This window comes from Capricornis sumatraensis, chromosome 5 (assembly GCF_032405125.1).
Source record: "Capricornis sumatraensis isolate serow.1 chromosome 5, serow.2, whole genome shotgun sequence".
NCBI lineage: Eukaryota > Metazoa > Chordata > Mammalia > Artiodactyla > Bovidae > Capricornis > Capricornis sumatraensis.
The window spans coordinates 119,244,831-119,269,394 of record NC_091073.1 but is presented as its reverse complement, the minus strand read 5'-3'; the positions used below and the strand labels follow the sequence as shown (position 1 = coordinate 119,269,394).

The 24,564-nt window shown below is 41.1% G+C and overlaps 1 protein-coding gene across 1 annotated transcript in view; it reads left to right on the top strand.

The window, feature by feature from the left end:
* KMT2C (lysine methyltransferase 2C) overlaps positions 1-24,564 on the top strand; it is a 257,369-nt gene that overhangs the window by 71,846 nt on the left and 160,959 nt on the right. Inside the window, exons 2-3 of the mRNA XM_068973381.1 lie at positions 4,173-4,261; positions 23,012-23,150. Of these exons, the coding sequence (XP_068829482.1) occupies positions 4,173-4,261; positions 23,012-23,150 (228 nt within the window). The remainder of the gene's footprint in view (positions 1-4,172; positions 4,262-23,011; positions 23,151-24,564) is intronic.

Below are 24,564 nucleotides of genomic sequence, written 5' to 3'. Positions count from 1 at the left end.
CATGCTTATGTCTGTCTTCTCTGTTTTCTGTTTCTATTCCTTGATTTTTCTTCTGGTTTTGTCTTTTTTTTTTCCTTTTTGGCCACCAGTTGAATTAATTGTGGGTCATTTTGATTCTGTTGTTGCTTTTGTCAGCAATTTTAAGGCTGGTCTAGAATAGTGTTTGTTCTAGGCTTCATGTAGCCCTCTTTCTAAAGGTGTAGTCCCTGAGGTCTTACACTCTGGCCAGAGGGAGCATGACTGATTCCTGGCTCATTGTGAGCTCTGGGACTCTGTATTGCATCTTTCCTTTATTGGGTCTTGCCTTGGAAGCAGTTCCTGTTCAGCCTTGTGGGGTTTTACACCACAGTGGTACAGTTTGGTGTTCAGATTAAAACTCAAGGGTAGCAGATTTCTGGAGCTTTTTCTCTGCTCCCTCATTCTGTGTACTCTGCTCCACAAACTCTCCTCCATTCGCCCTCTTAACTAACGATTTCTCTGTGCTCATTTAAGCACAGCTGCCAGTCCTGAGTTCCCTCTGTGTGCTGCAGTTCATAAACTAACCCACGGAAAGCCTCTGTGAGGGTGGGGCTCACCTTTTTGATTTCCTTTTCTCAGGGATTACAGTTCTCTCCCTGCCTGTTGTCCAGTGTCTGATAATACTGGTTCTTATGCTTCATCTGTTTATGAGTGTCGCTCAGTCGTGTCCGACTCTTTGTGACCCCATGGACTGTAGCCCACCAGGCTCCTCCGTCCGTGGGATTCTCCAGGCAAGAATGCTGGAGTGGGTTGCCATGCCCTCCTCCAGGGGATCTCCCCAACCCGGGGATTGAACTCTGGGCTCCCGCATTGGCAGGTGTATGCTTTACAGTCTGAGCCCTCAGGTTTTAGGAATTCAAATTAGTTTTTTTTAATTAGTTTTAATTTTTATAAGATTAACAAGAAACACTGAATTCTGGAAAAATTTCTCAAATAGAGTTAGTTGTATTATTTTACTTTATATTTCTTTGCAGCAAAGTGAAACAAGGAAAAGTAAGATGAAAAGGTTATGAGATATAAAGGATAAAGAGAAGGGCGAAAAACTAAAGAAAGATTAAAGTGAATAATCTTTGTGTTACCATTTGTAATTGGACTATTTAAAACCAAAACCGAGAACATGTGAACGTGCTATGAAAATCTATGCACCTTTTTGCTCTTTAAGTTTGGAAATTGCCAACTGCTGTGAGTTTGACAATATGACCTTTATGTTTCGCATTCAGAAAAATCAAATTCCTGGTGTCGATACATTGATCCATTGACAGAAGTAGTAGAATTCTGATGGATTGATGAATGGAAAAAGCATGTTTTCAGTGGTGCCAAAAATCAAGAATGGAAGAAATAAATAGAAGCAGGAAGAAAAGCAAGGCAAAAATTAAAATTTATTTTTTAGGAGTAAATACCACCATTCAGGGGCTTCCCTGGTGGCTCAGTGGTGTAAAGACTGCCTGCCAATACAGGAGAAGTGAGTTTGATCCCTGGATCAGGAAGATCCCCTGGAGTAGGAAATGGCAACCCACACCAGTATTCTTGTCTGGGAAATCACACGACAGAGGAGCCTGGTGGGCTACAGTCCATGGGGATGCAAAGAGTCAGACATGACTTAGCAGCTAAACAGTAACTACCACCATGATGCAGACGACCAACACATTGAGATACTAACAAGATAAAACAAGTTTGACGTAAAGCCAGTTGGCGAGCATAGTGGCGAGAGAAACTTAGAACAGGGCATTGGCCTGGGAGACTAGGGTTAGCCAGCAAAGCCGTGTGTGTTTCAGTGTTTTCAGCAATGAGCTGACACAGTTACGAAGAACATGAAGGAAAGATTAAATGTAAATTTTACTTCCATAATCTCTCTTGAATTAATTTCTTACAGTAGTCATGTTGGGATTATTTCAAGAGTGTCCTGTCTCCCTGTATCCAGTCATTATATTGGTCTGCAAGTTTCTAAACAAATCCCCACCCCCGCCTTTAAAAAAAATACTCTTAGTCCGCCTGTCTCCTCGCAGCTTCTCTCAGTCTGCTGAGCAGCACTGCTGAGCTCCGGCAGTGTGTCCTTGCTGTCCTGCAGCTCTTCTCTTAAGAACTTAGCATTTGCTGTTTCTTCTACTGAGCGCTATTTCACCAGACATCTGCCTGCTTTGGTTCCTGTTCTACTTCACATCTGTACTCAAGTGTCTCCTTACTCAGATGAATTTTATTTCATGCAGTTTATTTTGTAAATGTAAAAGAGTCGGACACAACTGAGTGACTGATTTTATAAATATATTTAAACAGATAGCTAATCCTTCATTTGCCTTTTTTCCCCTAGTATTTTCTTGTGTTTTATTTGTTTTCAATAATAAAAAAATATATCTTCCTACTAGAGAGTAGTTTGGAGAAGGGAGGGATTTTGTTTTGTTTATCCAGTGTTTTAACAGAGCCAGACATAAGGAGGGTTGATTGAGTTGTCTAATGTTGCTTGTTAAATGTATTGTCTAAATACTTGCTTAAAATGCTTTTAATGTTACATCTATCAGTTTCTGAGAGTGAGATGTTAAAATCTCCCATAATGATTGTGAAACTAGCAATTTCTTTCTGTTGTTCTTTGTTTGTTTTATGTAATTTGAAGTTCTATTAAGTTACGCTGCTGAATTATTTTCATCGTTAAGTAACGGCAGCATTAAGTTTTAAGCCATTTATATTTGCTGTGTAAACTCATAGTTATTTCTATCCTATTTTCTGTTTACCAGGTGTTTTTTTCCTCCTGGTCTGCCTGCTGTTGGACTGATCAAACCTTCGTTCCTCTGCTCCCTTTTTAATCCTTTAATTGTTTTAAGTTAAACATAACAAGTTGCCTTAATAAATTCTAAAGATAATTTATTCTCTCCCTTTTCCCATGAACAGTAAAATCAGCCTTAGCCTCAATCCCCCCTTCCCAAAATTTTTGTCATCTTATTCTGCCTCTTTTCCTTCTTCTTCTTATGAATGATGGTGTTTTGACTGCTTGACTTGGCATGTTATATTGGCAGATTTCTAATATTAAATTATGCTTGCATTCTGATTATTGGTATTTTATTTAGATTTTTTTCATCCACAATTTTTGGATATGTTAGGGTTTTGGTTCAGGTATCCTTTTTTAATTTTGGGGAGGGTCAGGATGACTTTAGACAGTTCATAGTAGTTTATCAAATATTTGAACTTTGATTACTTTAACTTAGAGGATTTATACATTTCCTTTATTAGTTTTGATGGATTTATTTCCTTTAAAAAGTAAAATTTAAATGGGTTTCCTGTTGTTTAAAACAGCCTTTTGCGTTATTTTTTTCATATTATTTTCTCTATTTCTTAATTGTTTTCGACTCTTTTGATATTTTTCAAATAAATAGTTCATTTGTGCCCTTTCTTTTAGAATAATGAAATAATTTAAAGCTCTGAAATTATCTGAATACTGATTTATCAGTTTCTAAGTTTTTTTTATATGTAGTGTCTTACTTTTTTATGTGTTTAATTTTTTTTGACTCATTTATTTATGAGACATCAAAGATGTCAAAGGCCTTAGTTTTTAAAAACTGTATTGGTTAAAAAAAAAATCTTACTTTACCATGATTCTTAACATTTATTTGACTTTACTGAAGTGTTTATAAGTTAAAAATCCATCACACTTCTAGTGTGATTAAATCATGTTTAATGGAGGTTTTTTGGCGGGGGGCATGGTTTGCAGGGGTATGCCTCACTTTCTCCTTAAGGAGTAAAATTTTAGAAATAGAGATCACAGATGTCACTCCCCAATTTCATTAGATCCAGAGGTATAACCCGGTGTGTGCACTTTGAAAAGAGCCACCTGGGCAGTTAAAAGCCACTGCTGTGGACAGGGAGTCATCTCGAGGTCTGATAAAAGAGGGGAAAGCCTCATCTGAGGAGTGTGTGAAGACGTGAGTTATGATGCCACAGACATAGTAATGTGGGCCTGCCCCCGTGTTTGGGTGTAAGGAGCAGCTGAATCTGTGGGGAAAGCAACTGTGCAGTGTGGCATGTACTGTCTGACATGGTAAAATGAAGGGAGGATTGCCTAAGTCATTTTATTCTATGTACCTTTCATTTGTGCTTTATTTTGAGCAGAATTCTAAGTCTTCAAATGTACCGTTTAATTATATGTGTTTATTCTTTGTCTGCAGGCCTCGGAGTAGAGGAAAAGCTGCAGCGGAAGATGAGGACAGCATGGATGGACTGGAGACAGCAGAAACAGAAAATATTGTGGAAACAGGTGTCAAAGCTTAATCAGAAAATTTAAAAATTTACACAGTACTTTGCACAAGTAGCGTTTGTCTGTTCACTGAGTTCTAAAGTGCCCACGTGCTGAAGTAGTTTGACAAGTAATGACAAAGTGAAAATACGGTTTTCTTTCTTTTTCCCCCCAAAGCTCTGATTTAGTAGAAATCATTTAAACTCTGTATAGAAATATTTTATTAAAGCAGAATTAAAATGGGAATAAATGTAATTCTAGGCCATTTGTGTGCTAACTAACTCCTGGTAAATTTCTGGCTTATGAACCATCTGGTGTTTGTTTATTGTGTTAGTATGTAGGTGAGGAAAAAAGTCCATTTCATTAGCTAATAATACTGTGAACTGCTGGGTTAAACCAGACCAAATACTTTCTTGTCTCCTGGACTTTCTGGTGCCTTAAGGAAGCTAATGTGTTTTTGCATGTGCAAGAGGAAGCTAGAGTAAGTTGCCAAGGTAGTTTCCAAAATTCACCCCGAGTTAGTGATTTAATAAGCTGTCAAAGGGAGCGGGTTTCATACCATGTTTGGAGGCCTGTCTAGGCGAGGTGGCCTCTCGGTGTCTTCACAGTTGTTGGATAGAGTGTAGACATAGTTGACAGGCTTCTTCTCTGAAGTTGAATGGCATCTCCTTGCTGCTTGAAGGAGAAAATTAAAGAAAATACAGAGAAAATTAGAAATTGCTACATCTTTTAAAATATTATTTTCCACGAAATACTTTTGGTTATCCCATGTGTTCCTGTTATATGCCTGTAATTCTTGAAAAGGCTTCAGAAGTCCAGCAGTTCTCATTGCTTTTCCCTTAGGGTCTAGTTAAGTAGACAGATCAGGGAGAAGCTGGAAGTTCAGAATGCTTCTCCTTACATTTTACCCCTTTGGTGCACATTCATTACCACGTTAATATTTTATACTTGGATTTATTTCAGTTCCCCACAAGTTGTTTTTCATAGTTTTTCCCCTTAATTTTAATTTTTTTCTGTACTTCGTGCTGTTAATATCGTGTCAAAAGTGATTTGTACTTTTGAGCTACATTTATGATTAAGTAGACGTCCCTCTAAGCCAGTGCGCTGACTGCCCGCAGTCCCGGTTCGCAGTGGCGCCGTCTCCCCGTCTGTGTCATCCTCGAAAGACTCAGCGCCTCCCTGTCCAAGTTTTCCTCTCCTTCTCCCATCGTCCCTTCTCATAATCTATTCAATACCCAGATCTAGTGGTGCCTTCCTTTCCTCAACAGTCCTCTCTCCAGCCCATGTGAGCCACTCATTCCTTTATTTATTGGGCTGCGCTGGGTCTTCGTTGTAGCCCTTGGAGGCTTCTCTTTGCCCTGTGGAGCCTGGGCTCCAGAGGGTGCAGGCTCAGCAGTTGGGGCATGTAGGGTTAGGTGCCCAGTGGCATGTCGGATCTTAGTACCCTGATCAGGGATTGAGCCTGGGTCCCCTGCCTTGTAAGGCAGATTCTCAACCACTGGGCCACCTGGGAAGTCCCAGCCTCTTAAGGCCGTACTTTAGCCTTTAATATTGTATCACTTACTAGGACAATTGCTGTTTCACTTCGAAAATCTCAGTTTCAAGTCTAACTTCTTTCACCAGCGCAATATCCACATCACGATAACCCTTCAGCCATAGTGACTTGTCCAACTTAATGATCTTACCGATGGGGTTTGTCAGCCTCTTTTTCTCATTCAGATGCTGTCATCCGTATGGTAGTCGCTCTCTCATGTACCTTAAACTTCCTTGCCATCCTCCCACTGTCCTGGTTTCATAACGAAACTCACACTCTGCATTGCAGCAGCCAGAGTGACTGGAGAAAACCTCAGCCTCCAGTGGGTCATGGTTGACTTCCCACTCATACCACTTACACCTAGAGTTCTCTCACCCGTTATCAGCGATCATCCCTTCACTACCTTCTCTTCTTTCAGGCTTTTGACACCTCATTTTCCATTTTTCAGTTGATGATCTTACTTATTTCAATTAAAAAAAGCAGTCAGGAAAGAAACTCCACAGTTATCCACCATCAGATCTTCTTTCCTGCCCTCATCTCTACCCCTCTGTTTTACCAGCCCTCCTGTTGAAATGGGATAAAGGGTCTCTGGGGTTTCTACAGCCAGCTCCTCTGCCAGTGTCCCTGGTTCTGTCCCCCTTCCCCCTTCAGTTTTCCTTGGTTCCAGCGTCTTGAGCCCCCTCGCTCAGAGAATTATTTCCATTAGTGTTAAGCATTTGCTACACTGTCACTTTTTTTTTTTTAACTTTTTATTTTACATTAGAGTAAGGTGATTAAAAATGTTAGGTTAGTTTCAGGTGTACAGGAGAATGATTCAGTTATACCAGTAGATGTATCTATTCTTTTTCAAATTCTTTTCCTATTTAGGTTGTTAGATAACATTGAGCGGTTGTCTGTGCTGTACAGTAAGCAGGTCCTTGTTGGTTATCCGTTTTAAATATAGCAGTGTACAGTATCACCCTTCTTAAACAAAAGTACCTTCTCTTGATGGGATATCGCTTTCAGTTACTGTGTTGCTTCTGTGCTCATCTTCACAGCAAAAGCTCTTGAAAGAATTGTCTGTACTTACGGTTCAGTTCAGTTGCTTCGTTGTGTCCGACTGTTTGTGACCCCATGGACTGCAGCACACCAGGCCTCCCTGTCCATCACCAACTCCCAGAGTTTACTTAAACTCACGTCCATTGATTTGGTGTTGCCATCCAACCATCTCATCCTCCATCGTCCCCTTCTCCTCCCGCCTTCAGTCTTTCTCAGTATCAGAGTCTTTTCCAGTGAATCAGCTCTTCCCATCAGGTGGCCAGAGTATTGGAGTTTGAGCTTCAGCATCAGTCCTTCCAGTGAATATTCAGGATTGTATGGTAGCTGCTTATTTTTGACCATTTTCTCATGAACCTGCTACAGGCAAGCTTTCTTCCGCTCGCTCTAGTAAAACTGTTTTGATCTCATGTTGCCAGAACCACCATTGAGTCTTTGCTCACCTTAAGTATTCAGTCTCACTTCATGCCGCTAACGTTTTCAGGAGTGAAAGTCTCTCTTTTTTTCATTTGACTTTCAGGATGCAGCATTCTCTTGTTCTTTCCTACCTCACTGGTCTCTTCCTTTCTTTTTTGCTCAGCTTCTCACAGATTAGGTGGTCTCCTGCAGCTTAGTTGCTGTAACTGCTGTCTGCGTGCTGGTGGCTCTAAACGTTCTATTGCCAGCTCTTTCCTTACTTTGAATGCAGCCATTGTCTTCACCTTACTTCTTAACATCTCTTACACGTCTCCAGTGGATCCCTAGCTTAACATGTCTTCTGTGGAACCACTGGTTGTTCCCAAACCTTCTCCTCCTCCAGGGTTCCTGCCTCAGCAAATGACATCATGTACCGTTCAGGCTAAAAACGCGGAGCCTGTTTGAAAATGCTTGGGGCCTTGCCTTAGTACCCCGTCCTGATTTCAGACAGCTCTCATCTCCTCACCGTGGTCACTCCAGAGCTCACATCGCCACTGTTCGTGTGAATTGCTGCCAAGCTGCCAGCTGGTCTCACTGCCACCCATTCTAGTTTTGTTCTCCATGTCGTGGCAGAGTGAGCTAGTAAGGACTTCCCTGGTGGTCCAGTGGCTAAGACTCCGAGCTTCCAGTGCAGGGCCCCGAGTTCAGTCCCTAGTCAGGGACCTAGATCCCACATACCACAACTAAGATCAGCCAAACAAATAAATAAATGTGACTGTGGATTCAAATAAATTAATTAATTTTAAAAAGAAGACAAACCCAGGAGTCTTTTACTTTCCTTCTGTCAGCTCTCCAAGGCCTCCAGTGACACTTAAAACCCTAAGTCCGTTTACGATCTTCACGCTCTTCTGACCTCGCTACCTGTCCAGCCGCATCTCCTGTCTTCCCCTTGCTCTCCGGGCTCCAGCCCTTTCTCAGGCACTTTTTTGTCTTCTTAGCTGAGAGCCCCTTTCCCCCAGACCCTCATGGGACTTACTACCTGACTTCAGCCAACTCTCTGCTCGGTGCTCCCTTGTCAGAGAGGCCTTTCCTGCCCAGCCTGTCAAAAAGCAGCCCTTGGTGAGCTCGTCCTCTTCTCCCGCTTTGCCTTTTCTCCTGGTGTTTACAGATACGGCATTGTGTTACATACTTGCCTATTGTGTGCCTTGTATCCTAGAATGTGAGCCTCCTGAGGTCAGGGGTTCGTCTCCTCCGTGGGCGTGTCGCCAGCCCTCGGACACTTCACACACGCAGTAGGCGTCACTAAGCAGTAGTGCATTCTTGTACTTTACTCACGTGTTTCCTAAGCTACTGCTGTTCTTTGAGCATCACCACATAAGTAAAATTTTGGCATTTAATTTTTTCTTACCTGAGGAGCCCACAAATAGACGATTTTCTCTTGCTGTCTTCTGTGAGATTTCAGTGCAAATAAAGTTTACTGAAAGGATTTAACAGGAGCAGGATGATGTATATGTATGTGTGTGTGTGTATATATATATATATATATATATCTCATCCTGTCCTTCTGTATGAAAGTTAAATAAAGCCAAACGTCTCCGTCTTTGCTCTGTCTTTGTGCTTGGGGAGACCTTTGTCTAGCTCCTTTAGTGCACACACAGAGCAAGGCAAGAAGGATAGTAAAGAAAAGGATAAAGAACAATTGTTAAAATCACCAACCTGCAAGCAAAGAGAAGAAAGAGTTCCATAAACCTCTGGTCAGTTTAAAAGCCCATTCCAGTTGACTGCAGGGCTTCAGCATCTCTGCACATTTCTCTTTCCAGGCCCGAGATTTATCGCAAGGCCTCTTACCCTGTAAACTGTGTGCCTTGATACATTAAAAAAAAAATGATTTGTAGTAATTTAACATTGTTTATTAACTGTTTATTCTTTAGGATGTGTGTGTGTGTGTGAGGGGTAAGTGGTGGGAATGAGTCTTGTACAAGTGGTCATTGGGTAGGTAGCAAGAATCCTCACAGATTTTATGGTGAGAACATTCCCTCTTTGTAGCTGGTGATGTTGTCAGTTCTGCGTGCATTTTTCTTTATAAATAAAATCCACTGAATGAAGTGCTAGTTACTTTTTTTTTTTTTTTAAGAATCATTATATAATCAGGGCTTTGCAAACTTGTTTTAGTTAATTATAATTGGTTAATTATGATTTAGCTAATTATAATTAAAGTTTGCTTTTTTTTAACTGCTTACGTTGTCTTAGTGTGGTTAGTGGGAACCCATTTTTGTCTGGCATTTGAGTCCTTTTTAATATCATCTCAATGTTTCAAAGCTATTGTTTGCTGGGAAGAGTATTTTTCAGGCCCATCTTCGATATTCTCTGGGCTCCTGGATATGAATTCGACTATTCCACCAGGACTCATAGTTCTTTTTGCTGGAGAATAGTACAAGAGATGAAAAGTCTGGGCTCCCAAGATGCTCACGTATTTCTGCTGAGAGTTAGTTATGGCGTCCGTCAGTCATTACAGAGGTGGGAGGCTGCCTATATGTGCTGGTAAATTGCAGTTCCCATTGATACTGTCAGTTTGTCTCTAGCATAATTTTAAATAGCCTTTACCTTACAGCAGTTACAGGTTCACTGTAGTTATAGTTCTGTAACTACGGCAGTTATGGGGCTGGAGTGGAAGGCACGTTACTTCCTGCGCACCCCCCCTCCCCCCGCCCATTTCTCAGCTCGCCCTCCAGCACTGGCGCATCCGTGCTGACTGACCACGCTGCGATGCCGCCCCCTTTCACCTTCGGCCCTGGCTCACATTAGCGTTCACTCTTGGGTTTGTGCTCTGTGGATTTGGGAAAAGGTATAATATGCTGACATGTGTCTGTCAGTAAGGTATCAAACAGATACCGTCACTGTCCTAAAAGTCCTCCATCCTTTGCCTGTTCATCCTCTCCTCCCCTTTCCACCCTGGCAGCCATTGTTCTTCTTACTGTCTCCGTAGCTTTGTCTTTTCCAAGATGTCATATAACTGGAATCATACAATATGTAGCCTTTTCAGGTTAGCTCATTTCACATAATAGTATACATTTAAGTTCTTTTCATGGCTTAAAAACGCATTTCTTTTTATTGCTGAATAATTTTCTGTTGTATGTATGTACAGCAGTTTATCTGTTCACCTTCTGAAGTACATCTTGGGTGATTCCAGATTTTCACAGTTTTGAATAAAACTGCTATAAACATTTGTGTACAGAGTTTTTGTGTAGACATAAGTTTTTGACTCCTTTGGGTAAATACCAAGAAGAATGATTGCTGGATTGAATGGTGAGAATTAAGAGTTCTTTATATATTTCGGGCAACAGTCCTTCATAGGCTGCGTCTTTTGCTAATACTTTGTCTAGGCTGTGGCTTTTCTTTATATATCTACTGGTTGGCAGTGTTTTCTGTAGAGCAGAAATTTTAAATTTTAAGCAAGTCTGACCTGTCATTTGTTTCTCTTATCATCATGCTTTTGATGTTGTATCTAAAATGTCACTGCTGAACCCAAGCTCATCTGGGTTTCCTTCTGTGGTGGTCTTAACCATTGCACTGCCAGGGAGGGTACTCATATTAGGATCAATTCATTGATATCCACAAAATAACTTGATGGATTTTGATTAGGATTGCATTGAGTTTATAGATCAAATTGGGGAGAACTGACGTCTTGGTAGTGCTGAGTTTTATAGTTCACTGACATGGAATGACTGCTTACTGCTGTGATTTTTCTTCATTAGAGTTCTGTAGTTTTAGACATGTATTAAATAGATCTTGTGCGTATTTTGTTGGCTTTATACCAAAGTGGTTTTTGAGGGGAGTGCTAATGTGAATTTTAAAATTTATTTCCAATTTCACTTGTTTATTGTTGGTGTATAGGAAAGTGATTTACTTTTGTATATTAACCTCATATCCGGAGACCTTGCTATATAGACAAGGAGATTTTGTTGTTTCTTCCAGATTTTCTACATGGACAGTCATCATGTCTTTGAACAGAAGATACTTTTTTATTTCTTCCTTCTAAATCAGTATATCTTTCATTTCTTTTTCAAGTCTTGTTGCAGTAGCTGGAACTTAAAGATGATGTTCAGAAGGAGTTGTTCCTCGTCTTAGTGGGAAAGCTTTAGTCTCTCACCACAAAACATAGGGTTGACGTAGGTTTTTTGTTAGGAATTTGTCAAATTGAGAAAGTTCCCCTGTATTCTTACTAATAGTTCATTGAAAGTTGTTTCGTTGTTGTTTAAAGTCATGAATGGCTGTTGTGATTTTTGTCAGATGCTTTTTCTGCATCTATTGATACGATCATGTGACTTTTCTTTTTTAGCCTATTGATGTAATGGATTACATTTATTGATCTTCAGATGTTGAACCAGCCTTGTGTACCTGGGATAAATCCTACTTGGTTGTGGTGTATAATTCTTTATATACATTTTTAGATTTAATTGATTAAAATTTTGTTGAGGGCTTTTTGCATCTGTGTTCATGAGAGCTATTGATCTGTCAGTTTGGGGTTTTTCTTTTTTCCCTTTTTTGATGTCTATTTTTGGTATTATGGTAGTGCTGGCCTCACAGAATGAGTTGGGAAATAATCCATCTGCTGCTGTCTTTCAGAAGAGATTGTAGAGAATTGGTATAATATCTTCCTTAAGTGTTCAGTGGAATTCACCAGTGAACCCACTTGTGCCTGGTGCTTTCTGTTTTAGAAGTTTATTAATTATTGATTCAGTTTCTTTATTGGATGTAGGCCCATTCAGATTGTTTCTTTTAGTGATGCTTTTGCTTTGCTTGAAAAGTCACTCAGTCGTGTCCGACTCTTTGCGACTCCATGGACTATACAATCCATGGAATTCTCCAGGTCAGAATACTGGAGTGGGTAGCCATTCCCTTCTCCAGGGGGTCTTCCCAACCCAGGGATTGAACTGAGGTCTCCCCGCATTACAGGTGGATTCTTTACCACCTGAGCTGCCAGAGTGTTGCAAATTGTGCCTTTCAAGGAACTGGCCCATTTCATTTAGGTTTTCAGATTTGTGGGCATGGATTTGTTTATAGTATTCCTTTAGTATCCTTTTAATGCCCATGGGACCTAGTGGTGGCCCCTCTTTAATTTCTGATATTAGTAATTCCATTTTCTTCTTTTCTTAGATAAGCTAGCTAGACTTATCAATTTTATTGAGCTTTTCAAAGAAACAGCTTTTGGTTTCACTGATTTCCACCCCCCCCACTTTGATTTCCTATTATCAATTTCATTGGTTTCTGCTCTAATTTGTGTTATTTCTTTTCTTCTGCCTTGTTTTGTATTTAACTTGCTATTCTTTTTCTAGTTTCATAAAGTGGAAGCTTGGTTTATTGGTTTTTAGATCTTTCTTTGTTATGTATACATTCAATGCTGCCAATTCCCCTTCTGTTGGTGCTGAGAGCAGGCATTCTATGACTTCTATCATTTTAAATTTGTTTCAAGGCACAGAAACAAATGTATCTGGTCTGTTGGTAGAACTTCCATCTGAGCTGTGGAAGAAAGTGTATGCTGCTGTTGTTGGATGAAGTAGTCCATTATATCCAGTTGGTTGATGGTGGTGTAGAGCTCAGCTGTCTTACAGATTTTCTGTTTGCTGCATCTCTCTTTGATAGATGGCTGTTAACGTCCCTATGTATGAGAGTGGATTCATACATCTGTCCTTTCAGTTCTCTCCATTTTTGCCTCATGTATTTTGACCTCTGTTGTTAGGTGCATATGTGTTAAGAATTGTTATGTGTTGTTGGAGAATTGATGTATCATATATACATACAGTTATGTAATGTTCCTTTTTATTCTGATACTTTTACTTGCTGTGAAATCTGTTGTGTCTGAAATCAATATAGCTTCTTTTTTTTTAAATTTTAAATCTGATGTCTACTCTCTTAGCAAGTTTTCAGTATTCAATATTACAGTACTATTAACTATAGTCATCATTGCTGGTACATAGATCTCCATACGTATTCATTCTATATAACCGCAACTTCCTACCCAATGGCCAACAGCTCCCTATTTCCCTCACTCCTAGCCCCTGGTAAGAACTGTATTTCTCTCTGTCCAGCTTTATATTTTTTATTAGAATTTTGACTTAGATTGTTAGCTTTTCTAGGCTGCAGAGTTTTCAAAGTCCACTGGAGGGAACTTTTCCCAAATTTTCCTTGGAACATCAGTTCTGTTGTCAAGAATCTGAAGAGTTGGTGAGCATTGGCTTGAATCCTTCCTTCCATATTTTGATTAACACATGGTTAAATGACATCTTTAAGACTATATCATTAACAGTTTTATCCAGTACTTTTAGTTCATAGTAAATGTCAGTCTTGCCTAGGGGACCTCATTTTTCATGATGAAGGAACATAAAATGGGTGGTGCTTGTATCGGCATTCTCTCAGTATAGACCAATCTCTCAATTATCCAAGTCTTTTTCTAAGAATCACCTCAACTCTTTGTGAGTACCCACTCCAACTTCAGAAATTCTGCCTTGATCATGAGACTTCACTAAGCCTGTTTCTCTGGAGTTTCTGTGTAGCCAGAACTGTCTGTACAATAATTCTTTGTGGAGACATTTTTAATGGATATTGTGTTTTACCTGAAAGTCTAGACATGATATTTAATTAACCTTTATATTTGAATGAGTTTAGCAGATCTAGAGGTGAAACTCACTAAAAGCCCCAAGAAGAGGAGCTATTAGAAATGACACACACAGAAAAGGCATTCTTGGTTGCTAAGTTGTGTCCTGACTCTTTTCGACCCCATGGACTGTATCCTGCCAGGCTTCTCTGTCCATGGGATTTTCCAGGCAAGAATACTGGAGTGCGTTGTCATTTCCTCCCCGAATGGATCTTCCCGACCCAGGGATAGAACCTGTGTCTCCTGCCTTAGCAGGTGGATTCTTTACCACTGCACCACCTGGGGTCCACCCTCCCGCCCCTCCAAAAAAAAAACCCCAGCACAAACTGGCCTCAAATTGTACATTACTGATATATGAAAATATAATTTATTTTTGTATGTTTGATTGGTATTAAACTCATTTGTTACATACTAACTGTAAGAAACTTTTGTGGATGTTGTTTCCAACTTACGATGTAGATGTTTGATTATTATTATATATATATATTTTTAGTAATTACTAAACCAAAAGGGGAAAAGGGTATTGAAGGCTGATATTTCTTTTAACATGATTTCTAGTGCTTTCCCTGGGTTTGAATATTACAGTTCTTATTTTATAAATGGTGTTCGATTGTAAGTTTGGTCTCCCCTTTGACTTTTTGAAATTTTTAATCGGAGGATAATTGCTTCACAATACTGTGTTAGTTTCTGCTGTGTATCAATGTGAATTGGGCACAGGTATACATATGTCCCCTCCCTCTTGGACTGTGCACCTCCTCTTTCACTTCTATGATGTTTAAGAGAATTTAAAACATTTCCAGGTGTTCCTGTGAATTTTATCCTTGTTTTATTACTTTTCATTGCTAACTGTTGTATTGGTTTGGTACGCTTTTTATGCTTTGGAATGTGAGGTTTCTTGCCATGTTCATCAGCTTTGAAAAATTCCCAGCTATTATATATTCAAATACTGCTTTCGTACCATTCATTCTTTCTTCTACTTGAAGGTTCATTAGACTGATTTACTGTGTTTGGAGTCATTTACCCTCTGTTTTGGATTTTTTATACTTTTGTCCCTGTGTCCTCTCTTCTAGGCAGATCTTACAGTTTTCTTACCCCTTTTAGCTATCTAACCTCTTATTAAATGTATCAAGTTAGTCCATGTGTTTGTTTTCTTTTTAATTTGGCTGCTCCAGGCTTAAGTTGGGGCATGTGGGATCTAGTTCTTTGACCAGGTATTGAACCCAGGCACCCTGCATTGGGAGCCCAGAGTCTTAACCACTGGACCACCAGGGAAGTCCCCATGTGTTACGTTTTAAAAGTTCTTTATTATTTTTTTTCAAGTTTGCGTTTTTTAAAAATAATTTTTAGTTCCCTCCTGAAAACTTTAATGCTTGAATTCTATTACTTTTAACATAATACATAGTTAGTTTAAAATTGTTTGATTATTTTAATATCTGAAGTCTGTAGGTTTGTTTCAGCTGTTTCTGCTCATTCTTGCCTGTGTAATCCTGTCTCCTCAGGTAACTGATTATCTGTGTTTGTGTACAGGATAATATACTTGACAGTGTATTTGTAGAAACAGATTGATGATCATTTTTTCCCCTCAAGGGTAGTTTTTCTTTGATTTCTTTTTTCCTGGTACCTAGGGCCACTCGTTTTTAAGGACCACCTCAGTTCACGTTTACACTCCATTTTCTGTTCCAAGCACGTGACTCAGTGCTGTGCAGCAGTCCTTGCAGAAATTGATTTCTGTTTCACTCTTCCTGTTAACGCCCAGCCCCCTGAGGTTCCTGCCACTCTGAGTTCCCAGGATGTTGCAGGCTTCTAGAACCATCCATGCGTCTTGAAAGTCAGAGCGAGTGCTCTTAGTCGCCTCTTCCCAAGCAGCTGACACCCCCTTGGGAAAGGCAGCCCTGAACACCAGGCTCACCTTGCTCGCTGCCCCTTCCCTGCGGTTTTGTCTCATAATTCCTTACTATCTTGTTAAGTTTGTGATGCTTTTAAGACTCTTTTCACTTTAAAAAATATTTCACTGAGTTTTCTTATTTGTGTTCAACTGGAGGTTTGTTTCAAACTACCTAGTCTGCTGTTAGTGAAGTAGACGTTTTTCTGGGGTTTTCTCTGCATTCTAACATGTGCTAGTTTATGTAAATTTGGGGGGCACTTGAATAGAATATATAGCCTCTTCTGTTTCCTTAGATAGTGTATGAAACTTGATACCTGTTTATTAGATTCTCTCAGCCAGGATATTGTTATTAAAAGTTGTTCATTTGCTAAGTTGTGATCTAATGGAGCAGCATGCCAGGCTTCCCTGGCCTTCATTATCTCCCGGAGCTCACGCAAACTCATGTCCATCAAGTTGGTGATGCCGTGCAACCATCTCATCCTCCGTCACGACCTTCTCCTCCTACCTTCAGTCTTACCCAGCATCAGGGTCTTCTCAGTTTTTGCATCAGGTAGCCAAAGTATTGGAGCTTCAGCATCAAGTCCTTCCAGTGAATATTCAGGATTGATTCTGTAGGATTGACTGGTGTGATCTCCTTGCTGTCTAAGAGATTCTCAAGAGTCGTCTTCTTCAACGCCACAGTTCAAAAGCATCAATTTTTCGGCGCTCAGCCTTCTTGATGGTCCAACTCTCACATCCATACATGACTACTGGAAAAACCATAGCTTTGCCTGTACAGACGTTTGTTGGCAAAGTGATGTCCCTGTTTTTTAATACACTGTCTAGGTTTGTCATAGCTTTTCCTCCAGGGAGCAGGAGTCTTTTAATTACATGGCTGAAGTCACTGTCTGCAGTGATTTTGGAGCCCAAGACAGTTGTCTGTCACTGTTCCATTTTTTGGCCATCTGCTTGCCATGAAGTGATGGAACTGGATGCCATGATCTTAGTTTTTTGAATGTAGGTTTTTAGCCAGCTTTGAATATTCTTTTCATTCGGTGTATTTTCTTTGTCAGGTAGCAGCAGTTACACGTATTTGTTGTGTGAGTTGTGCTTCCTTGAGTAGTCTTGCAGCATTTCCCCTGTTTCAGATTCTTCTGGGTCTTTTCTCCAGTTCATCCAGCACGTTACCACCGTTACCAGCATTGTCTCCAGAGTGGTGGTTGCCTCATGCAATCTTCTTTTTTTAAAAAAGAATATTTAAAATATTGTTTCCTCATTTATGGTTGTGCTGGGCCTCGTGCTGCCTGGGCTTTTCCCTGGCTGCGGCGTGCCGGGGCTGCTCTTGCTGCGGCGTGTGGGCTTCTGCTGCAGAGCACAGACTCCAGGGCGTGAGGGCTTCAGTAGCTGGGGCGCATGGGCCCTAGAGCCCAGGCGCTGTCGTCGTGACAGGTTTAGGTGCTCCGCATCATGCGGGATCTCTTGGCCCAGGGATTGAACCCGTGACCCCTGCATTGCCAGGTGGATTCTTTACCCCTGAGCCACCAGGGAGGCCCCTCTTGTGATCCTGTTGTTTTCAGTTCTGCGGTTATTTTGATTTCTTCAGTTTCTTCACTTCAACTCACATTCCGTGAAGTAGTGATTAGCTGTTCAGGTTCTGGAGCCACACTGCCTGTGTTTGAATCCAGACTCCCCTGCTGATTGTGTCCTTGAGCAGAGCCCCTTCACCTCTTACCCTTGCTTCGTCACATGTAGAATGGGGATGTGATAGTAGCTGTGGTTGGGGGATACCCCTCCGTGGGTCCCTTGCACCCAGCACACCTTACTGGGTGTGCCAAGAACGGAAGGCCTGGACCGATTCTGGTCTGGGCCTTTTTCCCAGGGTTTGCAGTGAGCAGCCTTGAGGAACGGGGTCACATCTCCCTCAGGGACAAGGCACAGGCTTGTTTAATGCTCGCTCTAAAAGCAGTGGTTCCCCACCCTCTCTGGTCCTGTAGTACAGTTCACTGCACATGCAGACGGTCGTTTGGACCCACGGTTCTGCCCGCATGACTCCTGGGGGCCAGCGCCATCCTCACGCTTGTGCTGCTCGCTGCAGTGAGGGGCACAGTCCTTTGTCTTCGGTGCAGGAGGCTTGTGTCTCCTACTGCATCTACGACCTAGTAGCAGACTAACTTCCTAGCTTGTGTAAAGCCTGAGGCCCAGCAGCTGTCTTCATCAGGCGAGTTTAAGTAAGTTCACGCCTTTAACCACCTACAACAGTTGCCTAGGAGAGAGGAAGCGTGTACTAAATGTTAGCCATGAAGATGTTTCTTTAAATACTTTCATATTATTTTTGCATTGGGTTTTTAGGCCGAAATAAAAATAAGACTCAGGAGAAGATAAAGATTGCTATAAATAACTTATTATATGGTGATGATGTATACTGTAATTTGTTGGGTTTTATTTAATTTCTTCTATTAGTTGCAAAAAATGAGTATCCATTAAAAAATTTTTAAAGGTATATAGAAAAAACTAGAGGAAGTATTTTAAACTAAATAATACATCCAGAGAGCAGTTGGATTTTAACAATTAGTATTTTAATTAATAGTATTAATTAAATTAACTATTTTGAGGTCTTGATAAGTATTAGAATCTTTTTCTTAATTCTTTTGTGCTTGCATCAAAAAATCACATTAAAAGTATAATAGTAATATATGTTTGTATTTATGAAACTGTGGATAAGTTATAAAGAGAATTAAGTTAGCTGTAACAAGTGTTAGCTTCTAGGGAACCACTGTTTGACAGTTTTGTGTATATATTTATAGTTAGCTTACATTTTAAAGTCTTTATATGCCCTGTGAAAGCAGTATATTATTAATCAGTGTCAACATTTTTAAGTAGTTTAGTGAATAAAGATATGATAAGTAAAATACTTGCTATTTCTGATATTGTGCTAATTGTTTAGCTTTATAGCACATTTTGGATGTAGTGGATACATTAGATTCAGTAAGCTACAAACACACAACTGGAAAATGTAATTCAGAATGCATACTTTTTTTGAGCACCACTGTTCAAAAGAAGGAAAGGACATGATCACGCAGTTTCTTAGATATGTTTTCTTCTGTAGTCTTAGAATTTTATATAAAGGAAGCAAGAAAAGTATTGCCAGTTCTGTGGAGATGAAGTTAGGAGAGAGAAAAATAATTTGTATTCTACTTAATGGTTGCCGAAAGCATAGAAGCATGCATATGGTTTGGGTAAGCAGTAGAAAATGGGTGTTGGTGTTGATGAATGTAATTACCAAATAACAGCCCATGAAGGGGCTTCCCAGGTGGCACAGTGGTAGAGAATCTCCCTGCCAGTGCAGGAGCCATGAGAGACACAGGTTCCATCCCTGGGTCGGGAAGATCCCCCGGGGAAGGCAGTGGCAGCCCACCGCAGTATTCTTGCCGGGAGAATCGCCTGGGCAGAGAGGGGCCTGGCGGGCTGCTGTCCACGGGGCCACAGAAAGCAGGCGGGGACGGAGCACACGCAGCCCATTACAGGTTTGGTTTCTGTCGTCTTGTGCTTTGTCTGATTTATGTGTTGCCTTACAATAAGGGTTATTTGCTTGCTTTATAGTACACAACATATAATTAATCAGTCAATTAAACAGTTACTGAGCATCTAGGTTTTGTGCTAGGCTCTGGTTTGCAACACAGATACAGCAGCCGCTTTGTAGAGTGTGTAGTGGGGCGCTGCCTCCTGTGTTTGGTGCAATAAGCAATAAACAGAACCCCCAAATTGTTTATGGTGTTATGTATTTTCTGTTGCAGGGGGATAAAAACAAGGAAATACTTGAGATTGTGCCTCGATTTGCCAGAAGAAAAGTTTTAACTAGAGGCCCTAGTGGTAGTTAGCGAGATATTAAGAGAGAGCAGGCAGGCCATACCCTATTGGAGGGCTCCTGATTTGGGGGTGAAGCTAACTGGAGCTGGCTTTTAGCAGAAACATGCTCTGAGCGGAAGTAGTGCCATGACCCTCGTCCACCTGACCCACTGTCTGTAAACTTCTGAGGCCCTCTTCTTATTTCTCGTTTATAGTTCTCATCTCTTCTCTTGACTCTTACCCTTTCTTGTTACCTAGTAATGGAAATGGTACACATGTGCTCTGGGTAGAAATGAAATGCTTCTTTATAAAGTGTTTTTATACATGGTCACTTTATAGTATTTTGTCATTTTGTGGTATTTGGGGGCTTCCCAGGTCGTGCGAGTGGTAAAGAGCCCGCCTGCTAACGCAGGAGACTTAAGAGATTCAGGTTTGATCCCTGGTTTGGAAAGATCCCTTGGAAGAGGTAATGGCAACCCATGGAAAGAGGAGTCTGGCAGACTATAGTCCACAGAGTCGGACACGACTGAAGTGACCTGGCACGCATAGTGTTTTGGGTATGTATGTGCTCAGCTGTGTCTGACCCTGTGGTCAGAGACTCTCTCAAGCAGTCCCGTGTTCCTTTCTGTCTTTGGTTGCAAAAGCGCTAGAGGGCAGGCACCACAGAATAACTTCTGTGTCTCTCCAGATGCTTTCCCTAGAGCTCTGGAGGCAGCTGGTCTGCCTTTCAAGTTACTGCAGGTCACAGCACTACCCATGTTTTGATACAGCATCAAAGGTGTCAGTTGATTTCCAAACACTGCTATTTCTGTTTTCTTGCCTGCTTGTCAGCCCACCCATTTTCAGTTTTTGTTGTGGCACTTCTCCACACCTGGTGCCATTTTCTGTGTTAATTAGAGCATGGGTTAAACTGCTGTAACAGAGATGCCCAGATACAGCAGTGGCTTGGATATTCATTTTTCCTTCGTGTAGTATTTCTGAGAGGGCGCGGTCCAGGCTGATGAGATGTCTTTGTTCCTTGTGGTTATTTGTGGACCCAGGTTCCTTCCGTCTAGTTTCTCTGCCCTCCTCAGACTGCTGTTCCCTTCTGCATTATTGCAGAAGGGTTGCTGACAGCTCCGTGGTCCAGTCCATACAAAAGATGGAACATAGTTTGGTCCAGAGCACCCTCCCTTTCAGGTGATGAAGAAATTGCAGGGCCCCTTCTGGTCACATTCTATTGGTGAGAGCTTGCCATGCTGAGCTGCAAGAAAGGCTGGGAAATAAAGTCAAACCCTACTAAGACTTGAATAACAGAGAGCGTGGATTTTTGTACATTGTCCATTTTTTCCTACAGGGTTATGTGCCTTGTTCATCTGTGGAATTCTTAGATATTCTGGACTTGAATACTTTCTTGGGGATACAAATCACATGTGTTTCCATCTGTGATATATTTTAAAATTTTGTTTATGAAGTCCTTTGTTATACAGAAACTTAACAGCTTTATATACTAAAAGCTGCAGAACTTTTTATAATCCTTCTTTGCTACAGATGTATTTTGTATTTGTAGATTTGATTCTATACCAGTTTTGTGGCTGGGGTAGACAGGAGAGACACTGTGATTAATAGGCTCCACAAGCACTTAATTTATGGTCAGCTTTTCTGTTTCAACTTGAAAAAGAACCATTATTTTAAATAGGAAAGTCAAAATCATCTCTAATGCCTCATTTCATCATTAATGATTTGACAGGCTTTACAGTCTAACTAAACAAATTGCTAGTTCTCAAAATTATTTGTCAGAATGAAAGTGAAAGTGAAGTCGCTTAGTTGTGTCCAATTCTTTGCGACCCCACGGACTGTAGTCTCCCAGGCTCCTCTGTCCATTGGATTTTCCAGGCAAGAGTCCTGGAGTGGGTTGCCATTGCCTTCTCCTGGGGATCTTGCTGACCCAGGGATTGAACCCTAGTCTCCTGCATTGTAGACAGACGCTTTACTGTCTGAGGCACCAGGGAAACTGTCAGAATAGCTCCCTAAAATTCATTTGAATCTAGAAGACTTTGATAGGGAAGTCCTAGTGAAGTGGTGATCTGAGAGGCAGGAAATCAAACTTGCCTCAAGTGGTTGTTAAAGCTGCTGGATGTGCCTTGTATGCAGCAAAAGTGAGGTCTGGAGCTCAGGAGAGGAGTTAGGGCTAGAGATACTGATTTAAAATTCAGGAAGACGGGAGATTGTTGAAACCTGGATAATAATTACGCTCTTCAAAGGACATATAGAGAGCTGTACTCACATTTGGAGGCCTCAAACCAGCTGAAGGGACAGGTATTAGACCTTTTAATCTTTGTTAACAACCTCATGAGATATAGGTGGTTTTCTAATGTTACGGGGAGCAAATTGAGGCTGAGAGAGGTGACTTCTACATCATGCTGCCTAGTTAGTAGTTGGTGGAACTGGTGCTCGAGAAGAGGCCCTCAGGGCTCCAAGCCGGTAGTGATCCCTGATGCCCCTGCATTTCCGGAATGTTGAGCGGACCCTGGGTTGGTCGCTTTCTTGCCGCCAGCAGAGGTGGAGGGAACTCTGTGTGGCAGGAGGACAGACGCTGTGCAGGAAGGCCCATCGAGGGGGAAGGCAGTGCAGGGCAGCCCCTCCAGAGGAGAGAAGGGTGCTGAGACTGCTGTGTGCTGCTTTTCTTTCTTTGGTTTGGGGATGGTGGTGCAGAAAGCTGTAACCAGTAAATTTCACGCCAGGAAAGAAAGATGGCGCCAAGAGCATGGGATTTTATTAGGAGCGCTGGTGGAGGGATTGTGCCTGTTAATGTCTAACAGTACAGTGTGGGAGACAGTGTGGATGTATCATTTTACTTAAAGAGAAGGACGATATTAGGAGTAATGGTGTTTGAAAATCCTCTCAGAGTTAGATTGCCTCCTAAGAAGGTATGTGTAGTGTTCGGGGTGGGAGTCTTGAGCTTAACTGAAAAAGGCAGTGGAGTCAAGGAGTGTTCTTTTTAGTCATTTTGCTCTTAGAATGGCTGACAATTAGAGACTGTGTCATGATTGTTTTAAATTAATGGTAATTTCAATTAATAAATTATGAAGAAATTTTTTTACGAGTCACCTTAAAGTATGTTTGTTTTGTAGAGGACTTGCTGTAATCCTGAAAATTCTTAACAGTTCTTAACAGGTTTTACTAAGATTGAAACTTAAGTCAGCGGCAGTTTGGAAAGCTATGCTGTTTTGCATTATTTTGATTATATGTAGCCTGACGTGCTGCAGTCCATGGGGTCGCAAAGAGTCGGACACAGCTTAGCAGCTAAACAACAAATGTGAAAGTTTTTCCTGTGTTCGTTACATGTTGTTGTTTGTTACTTAGTTTTTTTTCCTTCATGCTATATGCATTATAGATAAATTCGTCAAAGAGTGATGTAATGCAAATGTATTTATATTCTCTTGTTTTATTGTTAAGCAGAAATCAAAGAACAATCAGCAGAAGAGGATGCTGAAGCAGAAGTGGACAGCAGCAAGCAGCCGGTCCCAGCCCTTCAGCGTTCTGTGTCTGAGGAATCGGCAAGCTCCCTGGTCTCTGTTGGTGTGGAAGCCAAAATCAGGTTCGAGAAGGAATGCAGCTGGGTCAGAGATTAGTGACAGGAAGAAGGGCAGTGAGTTGACCAAGAGCAAATTCAGAGAGTGCAAGCTTAGGATGCAAACCTGGGTGGAATTTGAGAGCTGGTAGCTCTGTGTGTCCCTGGGGTGCAGTGTGTCTGGGGCTTGCGTGGCTGTAGGACAGAGCGGTGGTCTGGCCTGTTACTCTGCTCCCCTCAGACCAGAGCAGGGTGTTTCCAGTGTGCAGCTCCTAGACAAAGGAAAAAGTCTAAACTCTGAGCATAAGGACTGATTTTCTTACTTGTAAAGGTAAGCTTATACTCTTGTTCTTTACCCTCTCTCATTTTTTAAAAAAAGAAATATAGGATGTTATAACCTCTGTGTATATTTCAGCTTTGCAGTCTTGTTAGTTTTTAGATCTTTCTTGGAAGACATGAACACAACTGAAAGCATCCATCGGTTGACTGTTCCCATCTCCGTGAAACGCTTTCTGTCTTTTGCTCTTGGCACATCTGCCTCCTCATTTTGTTTTTGCTGGCTTCGGTGGAGACCCCCCAGCTTTGTAATGCCAGAGTCCTCAGGTTGAAGTCCTTAGCATGTTCACTTCAATTCAGTCTGATAGCTAGGTCCTGTCTGTGTGCCGATGAACACACATTTGTATTTCCTACCAATATTCATCCAGTTGTTCAGGCCAAAACCTTTTGAGTTAATCCTTGATGTCTGTCTTTTCTCATACCTCACACCCTAAATTTTGTAGCTCGACTTTAGAAGATGTCCCAGACAAGTCCTCACCGTCTGAACTTCCTACCACTCTTGGTTCAAGTCCCCGTTGCCCTTAGGAGGCAGCAGTTGCCTTTTAGATGGTTTTGTCACTTCTGTTTGCTTTCCCCAGTCCAGATTGTTTTTAGTGCAGTTGCAGAAATGATGATTCTAAAACATAGATCAAGTTTCCCTCAAACTGTCTTTAATGGCCATCTCTTCTATTTACATTAAATGTTTCAATAATACTAAAAATTTCAAATCCCTCCCATGTTCTACATCTTGGAGAAGGTTTGAAAATTTTCAAAATGAAAGATAAAATATAAACAGTCTGCACTGCAGTTATCCGTTATTTCTGCTTTATTTCCTCTTGTGACACTTTTTATTTCCCAGCAGTTCATTTGATTATTTGTCCCCCTTTTATGTGAGCTCTGTGAAAGCAATACTTTTCTCCTCTTTTTCTTTTTTTTATTGCATTGATAATTTTTTTCTATTGGTTGCGTATTATATTTTGTTTTTAAGATGATATCCCTGAAGGCTCATGTTTCTTTTTTTTTTTCCCCCCCCTTGGCCACACCCTGAGGCATGCAAGATCTTAGTTCCCTGACCAGGGATCAAACCCCCAGCCCAGCAGTGAAAGTGCTGAGTCCTAACCACTGG